At 40.5% G+C, this 26545-nt stretch overlaps 1 protein-coding gene across 1 annotated transcript in view; it reads left to right on the top strand.

Annotated features, from left to right (window-relative positions):
• Positions 1–23080: 23080 nt before the first annotated feature.
• The window catches only part of LOC128698121 (protein turtle homolog B-like), a 120402-nt gene continuing 116937 nt past the window's right edge, over positions 23081–26545 (top strand). Inside the window, exon 1 of the mRNA XM_070097655.1 lies at positions 23081–23207. Within this exon, the coding sequence (XP_069953756.1) occupies positions 23101–23207 (107 nt within the window). The 5' untranslated portion in view covers positions 23081–23100. The remainder of the gene's footprint in view (positions 23208–26545) is intronic.

The following is a 26545-nucleotide window of genomic DNA, read 5'->3' as shown; positions in this document are numbered from 1 at the left end:
GGAATACCTAGAGTCCGAACACTTCGCCAACATCATCCCTTCAAGCGTCACTTGGTTACGTTACTTGGACGACGTCGTCGTAATAACGCCCAAACGTTTTGATGTACGGAATTTACAGGCAAGGCTCAACGCAGTTGAACCGGCGATCCAGTTTACACTAGAAGAAGAGTACAATGACAAGCTACCTTTCCTCGACGTCCTCATTCACAAAGTAGACAACAGCCTAAGATTTCAAGTTTATCGGAAACCTACCAATAAAAACGATCTCACACACTTCTATTCCAGTCAAGATACTAAGACCACAAGAGGCATCATCATCGGGTTTTTACTAAGAGCATAATACCGAATTTGTAGTCCTGAGTTTCTTGACGAGGAATGTACATACATTCACCAAACCTTCACTGAGTTACATTTTCCTTCCTTTTTCATCAAAGATTGCAAGAAAAGAGCTCTTCAGATCATTAATTCTCCACGCACCAACACCACTCCCAACAAAGTTATAATTCTTCCCAACAGCCAAGTTGCACTGAACGTTTCTAAAGTACTTTCACAAGCTAACACCAGAGTCGCCATCGCTTCCAGCACTCGATAAAGGATCTAACCAGAACAAAATCCAAGCACCACGAACCAGTCAACGCAGGGGTTTACACTATACCCTGTTGAGGCTGCGACAAGATTTATGTAGGTGAAACAGCAAGAAACCTCGACACCCGCCTCAATGAACACATTTATGCATGTAGGAACGATAACTTGAACAACGCCTGTGTACAACACCGAAATTCCACCAATCATCTCATGAAGTTCAGGGACGCCCAACTAGTGATCAAAGAAACTAATTTCCGCAGACGCAAGTGCCTTGAATCTTCACTAATCGCTGTTTCTAATACAATTAAACAAAACAAAGGCAGCGTCACCATCTCTGAAGTCTTAGCAAGAATCCTCCTGAAAACAGTAAATCCTGCCATCACACAGTCTCTCCTGTTAATACTACACACGCACATTACAGAGAATGAACATTGAAACAGGCTGCCTCTATACAGCCTCCAATAGAAATATTTGTCTAACCTATTTTTATGTTTCCCAAGTAATAGCCTTTATATCGTTTACTCATGTGTAATTTAATTGTTCTACATATTGTATTACTACTACTACTACTACTACTACTACTACTAGTATTGCACCTCACTCTGAGCCTATATATACCCTCTGTGTCCATGTACTGTTTGTAGCGGCTTGATAAAGCTCCTGGAGAGCGAAACGTTGCCACAATAAAATGTCACATTAGTTGCACTTGTGTCCTTTTACTTTACATACTTTCCAGCACATTCCCACACCACCAGTTATTATTCAGCACATTCCCACACAACCAGTTATTATTCAGCACATTCCCACACCACCAGTTATTATTCAGAACATTCCCACACCAACAGTTATTATTCAGCACATTCCCACACCACCAGTTATTATTCAGCACATTCCCACACCAACAGTTATTATTCAGCACATTCCCACACCACCAGTTATTATTCAGCACATTCCCACACCAACAGTTATTATTCAGCACATTCCCACACCACCAGTTATTATTCAGAACATTCCCACACCACCAGTTATTATTCAGCACATTCCCACACCACCAGTTATTATTCAGAACATTCCCACACCACCAGTTATTATTCAGCACATTCCCACACCACCAGTTATTATTCAACACATTCCCACACCACCAGTTATTATTCAGCACATTCCCACACCACCAGTTATTATTCAACACATTTCCACACCACCAGCACACATTTCCACACCACCAGTTATTATTCAGAACATTCCCACACCACCAGTTATTATTCAACACATTCCCACACCACCAGTTATTATTCAGAACATTCCCACACCACCAGTTATTATTCAGAACATTCCCACACCACCAGTTATTATTCAGAACATTCCCACACCACCAGTTATTCAGAACATTCCCACACCACCAGTTATTATTCAGAACATTCCCACACCACCAGTTATTATTCAGCACATTCCCACACCACCAGTTATTATTCAGAACATTCCCACACCACCAGTTATTATTCAGAACATTCCCACACCACCAGTTATTATTCAGAACATTCCCACACCACCAGTTATTATTCAGAACATTCCCACACCACCAGTTATTATTCAGCACATTCCCACACCACCAGTTATTATTCAGAACATTCCCACACCACCAGTTATTATTCAGCACATTCCCACACCACCAGTTATTATTCAGCACATTCCCACACCACCAGTTATTATTCAGCACATTCCCACACCACCAGTTATTATTCAGAACATTCCCACACCACCAGTTATTATTCAGAACATTCCCACACCACCAGTTATTATTCAGCACATTCCCACACCACCAGTTATTATTCAGAACATTCCCACACCACCAGTTATTATTCAGCACATTCCCACACCACCAGTTATTATTCAGAACATTCCCACATCACCAGTTATTATTCAGCACATTCCCACACCACCAGTTATTATTCAGAACATTCCCACAGCACATTCCCACACCACCAGTTATTATTCAGAACATTCACAGAACATTCCCACACCACCAGTTATTATTCAGAACATTCCCACACCACCAGTTATTATTCAGCACATTCCCACACCACCAGTTATTATTCAGAACATTCCCACACCACCAGTTATTATTCAGCACATTCCCACACCACCAGTTATTATTCAGCACATTCCCACACCACCAGTTATTATTCAGAACATTCCCACACCACCAGTTATTATTCAGAACATTCCCACACCACCAGTTATTATTCAGAACATTCCCACACCACCAGTTATTATTCAGAACATTCCCACACCACCAGTTCAGCACACACCACCAGTTATTATTCAGAACATTCCCACACCACAAGTTATTATTCAGAACATTCCCACACCACCAGTTATTATTCAACACATTCCCACACCACCAGTTATTATTCAGAACATTCCCACACCACCAGTTATTATTCAGAACACACCACCAGTTATTATTCAGCATTCATTCCCACACCACCAGTTATTATTCAGAACATTCCCACACCACCAGTTATTATTCAGTTATTACATTCCCACACCACCAGTTATTATTCAGAACATTCCCACACCACCAGTTATTATTCAGCTCATTCCCACACCACCAGTTATTATTCAGAACATTCCCACACCACCAGTTATTATTCAGAACATTCCCACACCACCAGTTATTATTCAGAACATTCCCACACCACCAGTTATTATTCAGAACATTCCCACACCACCAGTTATTATTCAGCACATTCCCACACCACCAGTTATTATTCAGAACATTCCCACACCACCAGTTATTATTCAGCACATTCCCACACCACCAGTTATTATTCAGCACATTCCCACACCACCAGTTATTATTCAGAACATTCCCACACCACCAGTTATTATTCAGAACATTCCCACACCACCAGTTATTATTCAGCACATTCCCACACCACCAGTTATTATTCAGAACATTCCCACACCACCAGTTATTATTCAGCACATTCCCACACCACCAGTTATTATTCAGAACATTCCCACACCACCAGTTATTATTCAGAACATTCCCACACCACCAGTTATTATTCAGAACATTCCCACACCACCAGTTATTATTCAGAACATTCCCACACCACCAGTTATTATTCAGAACATTCCCACACCACCAGTTATTATTCAGAACATTCCCACACCACCAGTTATTATTCAGCACATTCCCACACCACCAGTTATTATTCAGAACATTCCCACACCACCAGTTATTATTCAGAACATTCCCACACCACCAGTTATTATTCAGCACATTCCCACACCACCAGTTATTATTCAGAACATTCCCACACCACCAGTTATTATTCAGAACATTCCCACACCACCAGTTATTATTCAGAACATTCCCACACCACCAGTTATTATTCAGAACATTCCCACACCACCAGTTATTATTCAGAACACATTCCCACACCACCATTTATTATTCAGCACATTCCCACACCACCAGTTATTATTCAGAACATTCCCACACCACCAGTTATTATTCAGCACATTCCCACACCACCAGTTATTATTCAGAACATTCCCACACCACCAGTTATTATTCAGCACATTACCACACCACCAGTTATTATTCAACACATTCCCACACCACCAGTTATTATTCACCACATTCCCACACCACCAGTTATTATTCAACACATTTCCACACCACCAGTTATTATTCAACACATTTCCACACCACCAGTTATTATTCAGAACATTCCCACACCACCAGTTATTATTCAACACATTCCCACACCACCAGTTATTATTCAGAACATTCCCACACCACCAGTTATTATTCAGAACATTCCCACACCACCAGTTATTATTCAGAACATTCCCACACCACCAGTTATTATTCAGAACATTCCCACACCACCAGTTATTATTCAGAACATTCCCACACCACCAGTTATTATTCAGAACATTCCCACACCACCAGTTATTATTCAGCACATTCCCACACCACCAGTTATTATTCAGCACATTCCCACACCACCAGTTATTATTCAGAACATTCCCACACCACCAGTTATTATTCAGAACATTCCCACACCACCAGTTATTATTCAGAACATTCCCACACCACCAGTTATTATTCAGCACATTCCCACACCACCAGTTATTATTCAGAACATTCCCACACCACCAGTTATTATTCAGAACATTCCCACACCACCAGTTATTATTCAGCACATTCCCACACCACCAGTTATTATTCAGAACATTCCCACACCACCAGTTATTATTCAGCACATTCCCACAAGACCAGTTATTATTCAGAACATTCACACACCACCAGTTATTATTCAGAACATTCCCACACCACCAGTTATTATTCAGCACATTCCCACACCACCAGTTATTATTCAGCACATTCCCACACCACCAGTTATTATTCAGAACATTCCCACACCACCAGTTATTATTCAGCACATTCCCACACCACCAGTTATTATTCAGAACATTCCCACACCACCAGTTATTATTCAGCACATTCCCACACCACCAGTTATTATTCAGCACATTCCCACACCACCAGTTATTATTCAGAACATTCCCACACCACCAGTTATTATTCAGAACATTCCCACACCACCAGTTATTATTCAGCACATTCCCACACCACCAGTTATTATTCAGCACATTCCCACACCACCAGTTATTATTCAGAACATTCCCACACCACCAGTTATTATTCAGCACATTCCCACACCACCAGTTATTATTCAGAACATTCCCACACCACCAGTTATTATTCAGCACATTCCCACACCACCAGTTATTATTCAGCACATTCCCACACCACCAGTTATTATTCAGAACATTCCCACACCACCAGTTATTATTCAGAACATTCCCACACCACCAGTTATTATTCAGAACATTTCCACACCACCAGTTATTATTCAGCACATTCCCACACCACCAGTTATTATTCAGCACATTCCCACACCACCAGTTATTATTCAGAACATTCCCACACCACCAGTTATTATTCAGCACATTCCCACACCACCAGTTATTATTCAGAACATTCCCACACCACCAGTTATTATTCAGCACATTCCCACACCACCAGTTATTATTCAGAACATTCCCACACCACCACTTATTATTCAGCACATTCCCACACCACCAGTTATTATTCAGAACATTCCCACACCACCAGTTATTATTCAGAACATTCCCACACCACCAGTTATTATTCAGAACATTCCCACACCACCAGTTATTATTCAGCACATTCCCACACCACCAGTTATTATTCTGAACATTCCCACACCACCAGTTATTATTCAGAACATTCCCACACCACCAGTTATTATTCAGCACATTCCCACACCACCAGTTATTATTCAGAACATTCCCACACCACCAGTTATTATTCAGCACATTCCCACACCACCAGTTATTATTCAGAACATTCCCACACAACCAGTTATTATTCAGCACATTCCCACACCACCAGTTATTATTCAGAACATTCCCACACCACCAGTTATTATTCAGAACATTCCCACACCACCAGTTATTATTCAGCACATTCCCACACCACCAGTTATTATTCAGCACATTCCCACACCACCAATTATTATTCAGAACATTCCCACACCACCAGTTATTATTCAGCACATTCCCACACCACCAGTTATTATTCAGAACATTCCCACACCACCAGTTATTATTCAGCTGATTCCCACACCACCAGTTATTATTCAGAACATTCCCACACCACCAGTTATTATTCAGAACATTCCCACACCACCAGTTATTATTCAGAACATTCCCACACCACCAGTTATTATTCAGAACATTCCCACACCACCAGTTATTATTCAGAACATTCCCACACCACCAGTTATTATTCAGCACATTCCCACACCACCAGTTATTATTCAGAACATTCCCACACCACCAGTTATTATTCAGCACATTCCCACACAACCAGTTATTATTCAGCACATTCCCACACCACCAGTTATTACTCAGAACATTCCCACACCACCAGTTATTATTCAGAACATTCCCACACCACCAGTTATTATTCAGCACATTCCCACACCACCAGTTATTATTCAGAACATTCCCACACCACCAGTTATTATTCAGCACATTCCCACACCACCAGTTATTATTCAGCACATTCCCACACCACCAGTTATTATTCAGAACATTCCCACACCAATAGTTATTATTCAGAACATTCCCACACCACCAGTTATTATTCAGAACATTCCCACACCACCAGTTATTATTCAGAACATTCCCACACCACCAGTTATTATTCAGAACATTCCCACACCACCAGTTATTATTCAGCACATTCCCACACCACCAGTTATTATTCAGAACATTCCCACACCACCAGTTATTATTCAGAACATTCCCACACCACCAGTTATTGTTCAGCACATTCCCACACCACCAGTTATTATTCAAAACATTCCCACACCACCAGTTATTATTCAGAACATTCCCACACCACCAGTTATTATTCAGCACATTCCCACACCACCAGTTATTATTCAGAACATTCCCACACCACCAGTTATTATTCAGAACATTCCCACACCACCAGTTATTATTCAGCACATTCCCACACCACCAGTTATTATTCAGCACATTCCCACACCACCAGTTATTATTCATAACATTCCCACACCACCAGTTATTATTCAGCACATTCCCACACCACCAGTTATTATTCAGCACATTCCCACACCACCACTTATTATTCAGAACATTCCCACACCACCAGTTATTATTCAGAACATTTCCACACCACCAGTTATTATTCAGCACATTCCCACACCACCAGTTATTATTCAGAACATTCCTACACCACCAGTTATTATTCAGAACATTCCCACACCACCAGTTATTATTCAGAACATTCCCACACCACCAGTTATTATTCAGAACATTCCCACACCACCAGTTATTATTCAGAACATTCCCACACCACCAGTTATTATTCAGAACATTCCCACACCACCAGTTATTATTCAGAACATTCCCACACCACCAGTTATTATTCAGAACATTCCCACACCACCAGTTATTATTCAGCACATTCCCACACCACCAGTTATTATTCAGCACATTCCCACACCACCAGTTATTATTCAGAACATTCCCACACCACCAGTTATTATTCAGAACATTCCCACACCACCAGTTATTATTCAGCACATTCCCACACCACCAGTTATTATTCAGCACATTCCCACACCACCAGTTATTATTCAGAACATTCCCACACCACCAGTTATTATTCAGAACATTCCCACACCACCAGTTATTATTCAGCACATTCCCACACCACCAGTTATTATTCAGAACATTCCCACACCATCAGTTATTATTCAGCACATTCCCACACCACCAGTTATTATTCAGAACATTCACACACCACCAGTTATTATTCAGAACATTCCCACACCACCAGTTATTATTCAGCACATTCCCACACCACCAGTTATTATTCAGCACATTCCCACACCACCAGTTATTATTCAGAACATTCCCACACCACCAGTTATTATTGAGCACATTCCCACACCACCAGTTATTATTCAGAACATTCCCACACCACCAGTTATTATTCAGCACATTCCCACACCACCAGTTATTATTCAGCACATTCCCACACCACCAGTTATTATTCAGAACATTCCCACACCACCAGTTATTATTCAGAACATTCCCACACCACCAGTTATTATTCAGCACATTCCCACACCACCAGTTATTATTCAGCACATTCCCACACCACCAGTTATTATTCAGAACATTCCCACACCACCAGTTATTATTCAGCACATTCCCACACCACCAGTTATTATTCAGAACATTCCCACACCACCAGTTATTATTCAGCACATTCCCACACCACCAGTTATTATTCAGCACATTCCCACACCACCAGTTATTATTCAGAACATTCCCACACCACCAGTTATTATTCAGAACATTCCCACACCACCAGTTATTATTCAGAACATTCCCACACCACCAGTTATTATTCAGCACATTCCCACACCACCAGTTATTATTCAGAACATTCCCACACCACCAGTTATTATTCAGCACATTCCCACACCACCAGTTATTATTCAGAACATTCCCACACCACCAGTTATTATTCAGCACATTCCCACACCACCAGTTATTATTCAGAACATTCCCACACCACCAGTTATTATTCAGAACATTCCCACACCACCAGTTATTATTCAGCACATTCCCACACCACCAGTTATTATTCAGCACATTCCCACACCACCAGTTATTATTCAGAACATTCCCACACCACCAGTTATTATTCAGCTCATTCCCACACCACCAGTTATTATTCAGCACATTCCCACACCACCAGTTATTATTCAGCTCATTCCCACACCACCAGTTATTATTCAGAACATTCCCACACCACCAGTTATTATTCAGAACATTCCCACACCACCAGTTATTATTCAGAACATTCCCACACCACCAGTTATTATTCAGAACATTCCCACACCACCAGTTATTATTCAGAACATTCCCACACCACCAGTTATTATTCAGCACATTCCCACACCACCAGTTATTATTCAGAACATTCCCACACCACCAGTTATTATTCAGCACATTCCCACACAACCAGTTATTATTCAGCACATTCCCACACCACCAGTTATTATTCAGAACATTCCCACACCACCAGTTATTATTCAGAACATTCCCACACCACCAGTTATTATTCTGCACATTCCCACACCACCAGTTATTATTCAGAACATTCCCACACCACCAGTTATTATTCAGAACATTCCCACACCACCAGTTATTATTCAGAACATTCCCACACCACCAGTTATTATTCAGAACATTCCCACACCACCAGTTATTATTCAGAACATTCCCACACCACCAGTTATTATTCAGCACATTCCCACACCACCAGTTATTATTCAGAACATTCCCACACCACCAGTTATTATTCAGAACATTCCCACACCACCAGTTATTATTCAGCACATTCCCACACCACCAGTTATTATTCAAAACATTCCCACACCACCAGTTATTATTCAGAACATTCCCACACCACCAGTTATTATTCAGCACATTCCCACACCACCAGTTATTATTCAGAACATTCCCACACCACCAGTTATTATTCAGAACATTCCCACACCACCAGTTATTATTCAGCACATTCCCACACCACCAGTTATTATTCAGCACACTCCCACACCACCAGTTATTATTCATAACATTCCCACACCACCAGTTATTATTCAGCACATTCCCACACCACCAGTTATTATTCAGAACATTCCCACACCACCAATTATTCAGAACATTCCCACACCACCAGTTATTATTCAGAACATTCCCACACCACCAGTTATTATTCAGAACATTCCCACACCACCAGTTATTATTCAGAACATTCCCACACCACCAGTTATTATTCAGAACATTCCCACACCACCAGTTATTATTCAGAACATTCCCACACCACCAGTTATTATTCAGAACATTCCCACACCACCAGTTATTATTCAGAACATTCCCACACCACCAGTTATTATTCAGAACATTCCCACACCACCAGTTATTATTCAGCACATTCCCACACCACCAGTTATTATTCAGCACATTCCCACACCACCAGTTATTATTCAGCACATTCCCACACCACCAGTTATTATTCAGCACATTCCCACACCACCAGTTATTATTCAGAACATTCCCACACCACCAGTTATTATTCAGCTCATTCCCACACCACCAGTTATTATTCAGAACATTCCCACACCACCAGTTATTATTCAGAACATTCCCACACCACCAGTTATTATTCAGCTCATTCCCACACCACCAGTTATTATTCAGAACATTCCCACACCACCAGTTATTATTCAGCACATTCCCACACAACCAGTTATTATTCAGCACATTCCCACACCACCAGTTATTATTCAGAACATTCCCACACCACCAGTTATTATTCAGAACATTCCCACACCACCAGTTATTATTCAGCACATTCCCACACCACCAGTTATTATTCAGAACATTCCCACACCACCAGTTATTATTCAGCACATTCCCACACCACCAGTTATTATTCAGCACATTCCCACACCACCAGTTATTATTCAGAACATTCCCACACCACCAGTTATTATTCAGAACATTCCCACACCACCAGTTATTATTCAGAACATTCCCACACCACCAGTTATTATTCAGAACATTCCCACACCACCAGTTATTATTCAGAACATTCCCACACCACCAGTTATTATTCAGCACATTCCCACACCACCAGTTATTATTCAGAACATTCCCACACCACCAGTTATTATTCAGAACATTCCCACACCACCAGTTATTATTCAGCACATTCCCACACCACCAGTTATTATTCAAAACATTCCCACACCACCAGTTATTATTCAGAACATTCCCACACCACCAGTTATTATTCAGCACATTCCCACACCACCAGTTATTATTCAGAACATTCCCACACCACCAGTTATTATTCAGAGCATTCCCACACCACCAGTTATTATTCAGCACATTCCCACACCACCAGTTATTATTCAGCACATTCCCACACCACCAGTTATTATTCATAACATTCCCACACCACCAGTTATTATTCAGCACATTCCCACACCACCAGTTATTATTCAGAACATTCCCACACCACCAGTTATTATTCAGAACATTCCCACACCACCAGTTATTATTCAGAACATTCCCACACCACCAGTTATTATTCAGCACATTCCCACACCACCAGTTATTATTCAGAACATTCCCACACCACCAGTTATTATTCAGAACATTCCCACACCACCAGTTATTATTCAGAACATTCCCACACCACCAGTTATTATTCAGAACATTCCCACACCACCAGTTATTATTCAGAACATTCCCACACCACCAGTTATTATTCAGAACATTCCCACACCACCAGTTATTATTCAGAACATTCCCACACCACCAGTTATTATTCAGAACATTCCCACACCACCAGTTATTATTCAGCACATTCCCACACCACCAGTTATTATTCAGAACATTCCCACACCACCAGTTATTATTCAGAACATTCCCACACCACCAGTTATTATTCAGAACATTCCCACACCACCAGTTATTATTCAGCACATTCCCACACCACCAGTTATTATTCAGAACATTCCCACACCACCAGTTATTATTCAGCACATTCCCACACCACCAGTTATTATTCAGAACATTCCCACACCACCAGTTATTATTCAGAACATTCCCACACCACCAGTTATTATTCAGAACATTCCCACACCACTAGTTATTATTCAGAACATTCCCACACCACCAGTTATTATTCAGAACATTCCCACACCACCAGTTATTATTCAGCACATTCCCACACCACCAGTTATTATTCAGCACATTCCCACACCACCAGTTATTATTCAGAACATTCCCACACCACCAGTTATTATTCAGAACATTCCAAAACCACCAGTTAAACCCGCACATATTTTAACCTTTCTTAATTATTTTTGACCATCTCGTCAACGTTCACATCACTTGTGGATTTCATTTTAATCAGGTTATCAGTGTTTTCCTCCGCTTCGTTATCACCTTCATCGTCCACACTGCCTTTTTGCTATATTCTCTTTACGAGAGAGAGGCCTTCATGCCGGTAAAGAACTCTTCATCCAATGAAAAGGAGCAACTTTTTGTTTACTCTAGTCAATGTCACAGGGTAAGTGCTGTTATATCGCAGCTTATTTCAAAGTCGTGTCCTATCCAAAAACATGCTACCACCCCCAGGATGCCACCTACAACAGTCAACTAACACCCTGGTACCTGCGTATTGCTAGGTGAAGAGAAATAGCAGGTGAGATGCTCATTGTTTCTACCCGGGACGGGGATTGAACCACGGACACTTAGTGTGTGAGCTGAGTGCGTTGTCAACTGAGCCATGGAACACCCATTCCTTGAACAGAACATAAGTTGTGTTACCCATACACTGTGATGTATAAGTTGTGTTACCCATACACTGTGATGTATAAGTTGTGTTACCCATACACTGTGATGTATAAGTTGTGTTACCCATACACTGTGATGTATAAGTTGTGTTACCCATACACTGTGATGTATAAGTTGTGTTACCCATACACTGTGATGTATAAGTTGTGTTACCGATACACTGTGATGTATAAGTTGTGTTACCCATACACTGTGATGTATAAGTTGTGTTACCCATACACTGTGATGTATAAGTTGTGTTACCCATACACTGTGATGTATAAGTTGTGTTACCCATACACTGTGATGTATAAGAGGTTTATTGCTGCAAATTGACGATAATAGTAATAAGAGTAATTCAAAAAAATAATAATGGTAAACCAATAATAATAGTAATAATAATGCTTGTAATAAAAATAATAATTATAGCTAAACATATAATAATAATAATAGTAATAATAATAATAATAATAATAATTAATACTTGTGAAGTACTTTAAGAGTTTGCGTGATTTTTTTTCCAATAACTCATCGCTTTTATTTTGCTCGTATCTCGAGAACGACTCATCCAATCGGTTTCAACTCTTTTAGACTTGTGCACGGTACCGAGGACCAAAATCTTGAAACAACATGTTCACGTGCCCTGTGACTATTGTTGAACTCATACCCGTCTCCCTTCAGTGACTCGGACAACTTCCAAGATCATCAGTGGCAGAGCTTCAGACGTTAGTCGAGTTTTTAGTCGACTTCGGTGGAGAGTGAAATTCCAGTGTGTGGGGACAGAGCTGTTAATTTTATATACAAAACAGGGTGAAATTTGCATTCCAGTTAAATAATTATCAGTTTACCCAAAAGGAATACCGTGATTAATTAATGGTCCAAGTCGGACCGAAAAGTTGTCTTTAGTAGTGTGTATATATATATATATATATATATATATATATATATATATATATATATATATATATATATATATATATATATATATATATATATATATATATATGTATTATATATATATATATATAATGAGAAATAATAAGCTATATTAAAAACATATTGGAGCGAGAGATATGGGAGGAAATGTAAAACAAACCCCGTTAAAGACAGAAACACCATGGACACAGTAAGAGAACTCTGAAACGATCCTGAAGATATCAGACACACTGCTGAGACAAGTGTAAAAGTCTTTAAGAACAAACTGGACAAAAATCTCCTTCACCAAGTGTCAGTCCAACCAGGCTCTGACGGATATGTGAGGCAGAGGTGCTCGAACAACAAGCTGGTTGACCAAACAAGCACCAGACGAGCCTAGCCGAGGGCCGGGCGTCGGGAGCGGAAAAACTCTCGAAACTAACCATAGGTATATCAAAGGCATGATATAATAAGATATAATAAGATATAATTAGGGCCCCAGACATAAGGGGAAGATCGCATGGTTACCACCAGTTTAATCAAGGTGAATTACTAAATAACAACCTCGGCGGGCTGTTTCATCAAGCCTTCATAAGGGGGGGATGCCTTGATGGATGTGAGGAGCTCTTGATTCAAGGAATTGGAGCTGCCTTCCCCTTTCCTCGAATCAAACCTGATTACCACTAATTCCCAAAGCGTTGTGTGCTCCCCATACAGGTGAGTGTGGAAGTGATGTGAGTTTCAGGCAAGACACACTTTTGGGGGCACAAGGGTGTTAAAAAGAGAAGAAATAATAATAATAATAATAGTATTATGATTATTTAAATTTTTAAAATTTAAATATAATAATAAAATGGTTTATCCTTTCAATTGTAGACTTTTGTTTGCATATTTATTTAATAATAATATTGTTTCTTCTATTATACTGCGTATTATTTTCAATGTTTATGATTTATAAGTAAGATATGTAAACAATTTTAAATTACAGTCATTGTTTCTTCCTACACTATTCTTGACTACTTTTACTGTTCATGACTACAGAGGTCAATATCTTCACCATTAATGATTACAAAGGTCAACACTTTCATTATTCATGCACCACAAAGGTCAACACTCTCACTGCTCATTACTCGACCTCATTGCGTCCCCGAGATGAGATCGGTGATGCTGTCGGTCCTGGGCAATGCATGACCATATGGCAGTATCACATTGTTCACTTTCCTGTAGTCTGTACACATAATAATAATAATAATAATAATAATAATAATAATAATAATAATAATAATAATAATAATAATAATAATAATAATATCTTATTTCTACAAGTACATACACAAGGTATACAGGCCTAGCTGACATCAATGATATATTACTATATAGAAAGCCTCTATTAATGAAACCATCCACTAGTCTAAGAAGGTCTTCATCCAAAGATTGGACAAGTTTTGAAGAATTCTTTGTATCAAGATCCCATGATGATGCGATGGTTGACAGATGTGATGAATGGTTTTGAAAACCGACAAGTTAGACTACTTAGACTAGTGGATGGTTCCACTATGACCTCGCCTTCTTCTGGTTCGTCTCACCTGACTACAGTATATAAGTCACTGCTACAGCCTTGTGCTATACTTTCTACAAGATCGATGGACTGAACACATCGACTCCAGGCTGAGGGATTGATTACCTCAAACTACTCCTCTCCTCATACCTTCCTCCTTTGTATAGGACTGATGAAGCCAATGTGTGGCGAAACGTTTCTTCAATAAAGATTCCCATATGTTGCATAAGTGTCTCAATTTTTCAACTTGTCGGTTTTCAAAAGCAATCATCACACAAGTTTGACGAGTGTAATTAGTACTAATAAATCATATTTTCGTACGACTTGGTTCCAGTACAGACTCGTACACTACACACAAATACAAATTCCAAAGCTGGTAAACTAGGGATGATTCGTAGAACTGTTAAATACAGGTGACCTCTGGTCAATTTTAAAAAGGAAATTACTGATTTTGACTTACGCGTCATGAAGCGAGAAAACCTCTAACTTGCTATAAACTTGAAAAACAATGGTATATCTAACTTATAAGAAGGATCTGATTGTAATTAGTGTTGATGCCAATTTACCTCGCGCGTTACTGAAATAGTTGTGCATGTGTTCGTGTACAAGATGACTCACGAAATCGTAATGTCAAGATAGCAAACAAACAATACGACGGGTGGTATGGTTAGCTTGCAATCTTGTCATTACGATTTCGTAAGTCATGTTAACGGCTTTGAGGGGACTTGAGCTAGAGTTTGTCACGGTCACGCTAGCTGGAGATTCGTCTGTAAAAACTTGCATTTGTGGTCACAGTGGTGCCTATGCTAACCTTCCTATGGTGTAGAAATATACCTAGTTGGACGAATTTTATTGTGGCTAGCTGGTCCAGTGGCAAAAGCATCGGTCTGGAGATTTGTGACTCTGATCCCGGGTTCTAACCCCACAAGTGGTATGTTTTCTTTTTTCGTGTATAATATCTTCAGCATGTTTCGCCTGCACGGTTTATATCTTTAACGAATGTGAAGCATCTTATGAAAAATATTACACTGTTTAACCTGTGCTGCTGCAAATTTGGAAACTTACTTCCATAGTTAATTCACAAGAAATTTTGGAACTTGTGCAATATCACAAAAATGAATCTTCTGGTCGGCTTTTAACATTTAGTAAGCACTTGTGTGCTTCTCACAAACAAACTTTGCTTTGATTTTGCTTTGTGTATGGTTCAATTTTACTTTTATTAATCATGACTCCTCTGATAGGCTTCAAACCTTAAAAATTGGTATTTCATTATAAGATACTTAATTGAAGAGAAATTTATGCTTCACTCTCTATTATTATTTTTTTTTTTTTTTTTTTTTTTGCATTCATTGAGGTAGAAGTGGCTGGGCTTATAGGATGCAGGGACACTTTCTCGCACTGCGTAGAGACCGAAATACGCCAATTTGCGTAAATAAAACAGCAAAAGTGGATCGGTTTTTACAAGCATTTTAATGCAAAATATACTAATCAACAACTGCATCATTGAGAGGATTTTCATTTCCGCCACAACCCGCCAAGAAATTTCGGAGCCATCGGTCACTTCCGGACAACTGGTTCCCACTCACTGGCCGGAAATTTACTTCAAGATGACCTATATTTATGATCTCGGAATCCATATTTATTTCTCGGCGAGATGACGCGGAGAAATAAGTCCGTATCATCTCACACTTGCCTGCATGTGTGAGATGATACGGACGTGCCTGCATATGTGAGACAACTTAGATACAGAACCACAGTTTTATATATATATCTATATATATATATATATTATATATATATATATATATATATATATATATGCAAAACAACCACTCTGAAAGAATAGAGAAATTCCAAGCGCTTTCGTGACTACTCACATTATCAAGGAACTAGTTCCTTGATAATGTGAGTAGTCACGACAGCGCTTGGAATTTCTCTATTCTTTCAGAGTGGTTGTTATTGCATATATATATATATATATATATATATATATATATATATATATATATATATATATATATATATATTCATACATGACGTGAACCTCTGGATTCAGGCAGTCTAACATAAATGTGTTAGCCATGCTGATTGGAGCTTGCCATAATCCTCTTCAAAATTTGAATTTCTCCCAGATAAATCCATTGTCTGACTTCTTTCTTACTTATCTTCATCAATCAATTTTTATCTTCCTTATACCAAACTTCCACTTGCTCTATGTCAATCATGTTTATGTAGCTGAAGTATAATTCTTCACAATTCATAACATGACTCCACAACTCGTGAAGTGACTTAATATTTCACGATAATGACTCCACAGTTGATGAAATGGCTATGTCTCATGACATGACTTCATGGTCCTCCACAGTTGATGAAATGGCTATGTCTCATGACATGACTTCATGGTCCTTCGTCAGTTCTTTAAGTAAGTCTCCCTTTTTAAATGCTTCCTTAATTCTAAGCATGATTCTATACGATTATAACATGACTCCTCAGAATTATGAAATGACTCAAATATTGCGTTATTAGTTGTGAAGATGTTACCTCCGATTCACTTCTAAGCATTTTACATTCTTCCAGGTTACTTAGACAGATTCACTAAATATCAAAAGAATCAACATAATATTTCGATTTTATTTTAATTCAGTTGACGAGCAAAATACGACCATCGCTGTCAATACCCACTACATGACTTTGTCCATAATCTCATTTTCCTAATCACAGCCCCAAAATATATTAAAATTCGAAATAATGTGCAGAGCAAAATGCGGTTTGGGAACGATTCATCCTGAAAATGGAAGACAAAAAAAATAGAAACCCAAATTCAAAGAATTCGTGAAGAGTGAATTACCACGATTTGGAACCCGGGGAAAGGATTCTTGACGGTAATTTTTCCCACTGGGTGAAAGGGGGTCTTAACACCCGCTGCTTAATACTCTTCAATATGTTTTTGGATGATTCACTTTATCAGGACCGCAAACTCAAGCCCTTATTTTTAATGATGGTTTCTTTCTGCTGTTTGCTATTACTACTACTGCTGTAATTTATACTACGACTACTGCAACTATTGCTACTCAAAATGCACCAGCTATAACAGCTACTGAAGCTACTGTTAATATTAATTCTATAACTACTGTTCCTGCTACTCCTGCTACGAATACTATAACTACCACATTACTGCTGCTAATACTATAATTACCACAATTACTACTGCTGCTAATGCTATAACTACCACAACTACTACTGCTACTAGTAACTACGACAACTACTACTGCTGTTAATAACTATAACTACAGCAATTACTGCTTCTACTACTAGTAAGACTACAGCTACTGTAATAGCTGCAACCACCACTATTTATGCTGTAAATAATGCTGCTGTGAGAAAGACACACATACAAGACATTTACTGAGGCTGTTTCGCTTACCAGAGGCTTCCTCAGAACAAGAAAAATAGTCAATTTTTATAATGGCAGATGACAGGTGAGACTGACTGCCACTAAATAAACTCATTGTCTCTTGTTGTTGGTACTGGACTCAAGTAGTCAATGCTGGACGAACGTATCCTCGGTAAATGTCTTGATAAATACGTGCGTGTCTAACTCTTAGTTTTGTCGATGATAATCACCAAGTCTGACGAGCAAATGCTACTATTAATTCCACACTTACTGCAACCATTGCTACTATTATAACTACAACAATTGCACTTCTAACATTTCAAGTACAAATATTGCTAATGCAAATATTACATCTACTTCAACTATTGCTACTACTAGCTTAACAACGACTACAACTACATTTTTGAGAAAGCATCGTAAATATCCACTTGTGAAGCAACTGTCATATTGCTTTACATTCATGTATATTTTATTTATTTTTTTTTATAAGCTTGGTGTTTTAAATTTACAGTACGAAATATTTTTTATATTACTCTTCCAGTTGTAAAAGAGGGATATAATGTTTTATGCCTTTTATACCATCAAAGAAATGGTGAACACTTCCTCCACAGCAGGATGTCAAAACTTTGAGTTACACTTACTGGTATGATGTCCTTGTTAATACCTGGTTCCTAGTTAATTAACAGACTGGACGGTCCAGTTTTGCTGGTTGCTGAATGAAGCTTGGACAGACGTGAGGATAAAGACACAATGAATTGAGGTGATACTTGGCAAGTTGTGGAACCGACTGCCACTAGCCTCTTACCAACACCACTAAACTTCAAATAAAGTCCCTACCTAACTTGCAGACGATTACCTATTGCACCCTACAGGAGCAACAGGTGGAGAAAATTGGACTTGCATGCTCCCCTGGTCTTTGTTTACGTGGAGACTTGGTGTCTCAGACTTGTGATGTCAGATATTCAGCTTACATAATGATGAGTTTTTTTTTTTTACAGTATTCATATATCATGAAATCATTGTAGCTGACACTCGCTTAGTCCTCGAAATTAAGCCCACTTCTAAGAATATGTATTTCAGCTTAAGTTCAGGAAATCCACTGACTTAAATCCCCCTCCCCTCCCCCAGTACTCTCTCGCACGCCACTGAACTGATGTTTGAGGTGCATGTCATGTTAGAAGCACCAGTGACCACTGATCCAGTTCCCTGGTGCTCACGTCAAGTAAGACACACATTATGATCTGTATAATTTGGTGTGAAACCGGAGACTGATGCCACCAGACCTACAAAAACACACCCTGGCTTAAACTTAGGCGAGATCTGGGGTAATGTTGCAGAATGATTGGCAGAGGAGAGCGTTAATCACTCGAGATATTTCAGAATGTGTCACCATGGCGTTCGTAAAACTAATGGAAGTCACGAGATGTTGTTATAACAAATTGGTCTCATTTTCTCGTATTTTCACTGACACATGGTACGCTACTGGAGCGAAGCTCACTTCTCGAGGTAAGAAAAATAAGTCGTTAACCCTCCTCCTCCTCCTACTTGGCATCGAGGGGAATAACGGTCCGGTAAATATTCTATACAAGGGAAGACGGTTACTACCCTATCTCTAAAATATTCTAACATACTAGGACTCAAATACTCCCCCACATCTTGATCAAGTTCTACCCAGAGAGAAACAATGATAATAAAATCTTGCTCTACACACTGTGTCTTTACCCCAGTATCTGCCTGGCATTATACCTTCATTGTCCGGTGTTGTAACCATCGATACCAGTGTACAGTTTGGGGAATGTATCCGCTTTACTGGTACAACTGTTTAATCATTCCTTTTGTAAAACGATTCTGGCAGAGGGAGAGGGAAGAATGAGACACAGAAACGAGGTGTACTAGAGGGTAGCCTCCATTTCCCTAGCCCTTCGTCTCATATACGTTATAATTCTGACCATTTCCGTGAGAGCTGTATCCATTTCCCTACTCCGGTCCCCTCATTTTCTAATCAGTACCTCCTAGGTGGAAGGAATAGGAATCTGTTTGCTATATCTGTTATTCAGAGAAACAGAATACGACATAAAAACGTAACATGAATGCAATTTTCTTGGATTTGCAAGATAATATCGAAGATGTGAGTGGATATCCAGGATAACGGATATTGCTATCACGTACAAAAACACATACACAAGTTGCTGAAGAAGCTCTCAGCGAGACAGTAGTTGGAGCCATCTAGAACTATACATAGATTGAATTGTCTTAGTAAACACAAGTGCAGCAAGTTGTCTTCTAATTAAAAGTCAATGGTCCAAGTCGGACCGAAACGTCGTCGTAAGCTTCTGTCTTTTATGTGCGGGTTATTTGTGTATCGTTCCAGTCACGGTATTGTGCCTTTTTGTTATTTATTAATTTTGTATTAATGAGCAAGAATGGGAAGTCTGCTCACTGGATATTTCCACAGTAGTGGAGGAGTTGTGTGGGAGACATGAGTGTGGTGGGATATTTCCACAGTAGTGGAGGAGTTGTGTGGGAGACATGAGTGTGGTGGGATATTTCCACAGTAGTGGAGGAGTTGTGTGGGAGACATGAGTGTGGTGGGATATTTCCACAGTAGTGGAGGAGTTGTGTGGGAGACATGAGTGTGGTGGGATATTTCCACAGTAGTGGAGGAGTTGTGAGGGAGACATGAGTGTGGTGGGATATTTCCACAGTAGTGGAGGAGTTGTGTGGGAGACATGAGTGTGGTGGGATATTTCCACAGTAGTGGAGGAGTTGTGTGGGAGACATGAGTGTGGTGGGATATTTCCACAGTAGTGGAGGAGTTGTGTGGGAGACATGAGTGTGGTGGGATATTTCCACAGTAGTGGAGGAGTTGTGAGGGAGACATGAGTGTGGTGGGATATTTCCACAGTAGTGGAGGAGTTGTGTGGGAGACATGAGTGTGTCGGGGAAAATAAATTTTTCTCTATTTTCTCTATTTTTACCCTGCTAACACACATTCAAGAACGTAAGTTAAACTTTTTAACCTTCAACGGGAACTCAAGAAAATATTTGAATTTCACAATATTTTCTCGTTTACATTATTTTTTTTTTATTTTTTGACCAGATGTGTATCGCTTATTAGTGAATTATGGTTAAGGATGTTAGGGATGTAAATGAACAGGATGTCTGAATTGATGTCTTCTGTGATGTTTGTTGGTGAGCGATGGTTGTATGTGCTCTGGATGGTGGTAGTGAGTGGTGCTGGTGAGAGGTGGTGCTTGTATATATGCTTGTTAATGAAGGTGAGTGGTGCTGGTATATATGCTGGTGAATGTTGGTGGTGGCGAGTGGTGGTGCTGGTGAATGGTGGTGGTGAGTGGTGGTGCTGGTGAGTGGTGGTGCTGGTGAGTGGTGGTGCTGGTGAGTGGTGGTGCTGCTGAGTGGTCCTGGTGAGTGGTGTTTGTGGTGAAGGGTGCCGGTGAGTGGTGCGTGTGAGTAGTGGTGCTGGTGAGTAGCGGTGCTGGTGAGTGGTGTTGGTGAGTGGTGATGCTGGTGAGTGGTGGTGCTGGTGAGTGGTGGTGCTGGTGAGTGGTGGTGCTCGTGAGTGGTGGTGCTGGTGAGTGGTAGTGCTAGTGAGTGGTGATGCTGGTGAGTGGTGGTGCTGGTGAGTGGTGGTGCTGGTGAGTGGTGGTGCTAGTGAGTGGTGGTGCCAGTGAGTGGTGGTGCCAGTGAGTGGTGGTGCCAGTGAGTGGTGGTGCTGGTGAGTGATGGCACTGGTGAGTGGTGGCGCTGGTGAGTGGTGGTGCTGGTGAGTGGTGGTGCTGGTGAGTGGTGGTGCTGTTGAGTGGTGGTGCTGGTGAGTGGTGGTGCTGGTGAGTGGTGGTGCTGGTGAGTGGTGGTGCTGGTGAGTGGTAGTGCTAGTGAGTGGTGGTGCTGGTGAGTGGTGGTGCTGGTGAGTGGTGGTGCTGGTGAGTGGTGGTGCTGGTGAGTGGTGGTGCCGGTGAGTGGTGGTGCTGGTGAGTGGTGGTGGTGCCAGTGAGTGGTGGTGCCAGTGAGTGGTGGTGCCAGTGAGTGGTGGTGCCAGTGAGTGGTGGTGCTAGTGAGTGGTGGTGCTAGTGAGTGGTGGTGCCGGTGAGTGGTGGTGCTGGTGAGTGGTGGTACTGGTGAGTGGTAGTGCTAGTGAGTGGTGGTGCTAGTGAGTGGTGGTGCTGGTGAGTGGTGGTGCTAGTGAGTGGTTGTGCTGGTGAGTGGTGCTGGTGAGTGGTGGTGCTGGTGAGTGGTGGTGCTGGTGAGTGGTGGTGCTGGTGAGTGGTGGTGCTGGTGAGTGGCGGTGCTGGTGAGTGGCGGTGCTGGTGAGTGGCGGTGCTGGTGAGTGGCGGTGCTGGTGAGTGGCGGTGCTGGTGAGTGGTGGTGCTGGTGAGTGGTGGTGCTGGTGAGTGGTGGTGCTGGTGAGTGGTGGTGCTGGTGAGTGGTGGTGCTGGTGAGTGGTGGTGCTGGTGAGTGGTGACGATCTTGTTAAACATCTTACCTAAGACCAACCACTGAAAATTTAAGTTATTAACCAAGCACTTCTTGTGTGTCAGGTCCAACACGGGAGGTGTGGGCGGGGATGGACGGCTCTGCCAACCTACCCTGCAACATGACATCTCCTCTGCCGGCTGACCCTGCACTCCTGGTACTCTGGTACAAGAACGGTATCGACAAACCTATTTACAGGTGAGTGAAACTATTATCACCACCGTTTTTTGACTAATATTTTTCCTAAAAAATCCAATATTTTCTTCAATTACAGTTTGGTTAGCAACGCTCGTCTAGCTTAAATAACACAGCATAAAGTAACGTTGACCAAGTTAGGTTAAGTTAGTCTTAGTTATGATACTCCTTATTTTTAAACACACAAATTAGTTTTACATATAACTATCAAATTAATGGAAGTTGACATATTTTTATTACAATGATGCAGTAAAACGCCTTGAAATCTGTACGTTTATCATTTATGGTACAATACTAGGTTTTATGCTAACAAGTAATATGATGTACGCTTTCATATTTCAAGAGTATTCTATGAACTCATACCAAGAATATGTTATGCAGACTCACAAGCGAAGAATGTCTTCTGCACTCTCTCATTCCTTAAATGGGCTGTACATTCTTACGGCAAGAATGTGTAGTTCACTCTTTCGTGCGAGGAATGTGTTGCGCACTGCAAGAATATGTTAGGTACTCTCATATACTAAGATTAGTGTGTAATATTTAGAATGGGTTGCACTCATACAAAGAAACAGTTTAAAAGCATCGAGAAGACAAGATCCAAACAGGCGTCAACGACTCCACTAATGATACGTTCCTTACCAAGGACCAAATCTTACAGCGAAGCAGACTAAACTGATTACAAAGAATTTATTTCACTGTTGTTTCACGGTCGCTGCGGAACCACTATCCCGTGTCTTATCAGGATCTGGGGCCGGCAACATTTCACTACAAAAAAGAGAACATGTTTGCAAATCATAAGCATCACTGCTGTCAAAGTCTACCTGAAGGTATAATTCACTGTTCCGATATTTGCTGTCACTTCAGCCCAGGACCATCGCCACTTGACGTCTATAAGCTCCCACCCGAAACAGAAGATAGGAAAAGTGGCGAGTCAGCCGCTGGCAGGACACCCATGATACCTCTCTGAAGAAATGTTTGGCTTTCTTCGATGCTGATGTTCCAGCTACAATAAAATATATGATAACAGACTTACACGAGAAACAAAGTCGAGAGCAAATTACAAATTCTATCAACCTCTTGTTCTACTTTGGAGAACCATGTGATGAGCAATTCCAGAAGGATTTATGAACGACTGCAATTATCTGCAGGTTTCTTGAGCAAACATTTACATTAATGACCGAAAATGAGTTGGCTCAGGAAGTTATTTTGTAATAATAAGAGTAATAATAATAATCTTTATTTCTACAAGTACAAGGTAAACAGACCTACCCGATATCAATAACATACTACTATACAGAAAGCCGCTTGTTATGCAGAACATTTCGGGCAAGTTAGGTCAGTTTTGTCCCCAGGATGCGACCCACACCAGTCGGCTAGCACCCAGGTATCTATTTCACTGACAGGTGAACATGGACAGCAGGAATCTTCAGGAAACACGTCCTAATGTTTCAAACCCGTACCGGGAATCTTAGGGTGGTGAATATCTTAGCTAAGGAGCTGCGACCCAGGTACAACAGAACAACGGCAGCCTGTCTAGAGACGAGGAGCAACAACAGTGTTTGCTGAAAGTTGAGTCGAAGCATTTCTGAAATTTTACCGACAGAGAACGTTCACTGACTGTGCTACAGTGAGTGGCTGTCAACCATGACACCTGTGACGTAGAACACACAGTATTCATCCATTACCACCTAGATGGAGGGAGATCCAGTAGAGTGAAAACTGCAGTGCGCACGAAACTGATGTATATAACAGTGACAGAAGAAAGACTTAAGAAATTCTTGATCGACCCTAAATATGAAATGTCGAAGCTAAAATATAACTAAAACTTTTTCTAGCAAAGCGTCACAGCTTCAAGGGCCGGGAGCTAGGAAATAATAAACAAAAAAATCTCAAATGCAGTAATGGATATTCATGAACTGTACCACATGAACAACTTTTACCAGAGTTTCACATGACTGATACCTCAATAATCTTTCATACTAAATTAAATTCATCAGCCATAAAATATAAGAATATTATTAACAGCATGATACACACACACACACACACATATATATATATATATATATATATATATATATATATATATATATATATATATATATATATATATATATATATATATATATATGTATATTTTCAACAAGTCGGCCGTCTCCCACCGAGGCAGGGTGACCCAAAAAAGAAAGAAAATCCCCAAAAAGAAAATACTTTCATCATCATTCAACACTTTCACCACACTCGCACATTATCACTGTTTTTGCAGAGGTGCTCAGAATACAACAGTCTAGAAGCATACACATATAAAGACACACAACATATCCCTCCAAACTGCCAATATCCCAAACCCCTCCTTTAAAGTGCAGGCATTGTACTTCCCATTTCCAGGACTCAAGTCCGACAATATGAAAATAACCGGTTTCCCTGAATTCCTTCACTAAATATTACCCTGCTCACACTCCAACAGATCGTCAGGTCCCAAGTACCATTCGTCTCCATTCACTCCTATCTAACACGCTCACGCACGCTTGCTGGAAGTCCAAGCCCCTTGCCCACAAAACCTCCTTTACCCCCTCTCTCCAACCCTTTCGAGGACGAACCCTACCCCGCCTTCCTTCCCCTATAGATTTATATGCTTTCCATGTCATTCTACTTTGATCCATTCTCTCTAAATGACCAAACCACCTCAACAACCCCTCTTCTGCCCTCTGACTAATACTTTTATTAACTCCACACCTTTTCCTAATTTCCACACTCCGAATTTTCTGCATAATATTTACACCACACATTGCCCTTAAACAGGACATCTCCACTGCCTCCAACCGTCTCCTCGCTGCTGCATTTACCACCCAAGCTTCACACCCATATAAGAGTGTTGGTACTACTATACTTTCATACATTCCCTTCTTTGCCTCCATAGATAACGTTTTTTTGACTCCACATATACCTCAACGCACCACTCACCTTTCTTCCCTCATCAATTCTATGATTAACCTCATCCTTCATAAACCCATCCGCCGACACGTCAACTCCCAAGTATCTGAAAACATTCACTTCTTCCATACTCCTCCTCCCCAATTTGATATCCAATTTTTCTTTATCTAAATCATTTGACACCCTCATCACCTTACTCTTTTCTATTTTCACTTTCAACTTTCTACCTTTACACACATTCCCAAACTCATCCACTAACCTTTGCAATTTTTCTTTAGAGTCTCCCATAAGCACAGTATCATCAGCAAAAAGTAACTGTGTCAATTCCCATTTTGAATTTGATTCCCCATAATTTAATCCCACCCCTCTCCCGAACACCCTAGAATTTACTTCCTTTACAACCCCAT

This window comes from Cherax quadricarinatus, chromosome 58 (genome assembly GCF_038502225.1).
Source record: "Cherax quadricarinatus isolate ZL_2023a chromosome 58, ASM3850222v1, whole genome shotgun sequence".
NCBI lineage: Eukaryota > Metazoa > Arthropoda > Malacostraca > Decapoda > Parastacidae > Cherax > Cherax quadricarinatus.
The sequence above is the reverse complement of the archived record's forward strand: the minus strand, read 5'-3'. Positions and strand labels throughout refer to the sequence as shown.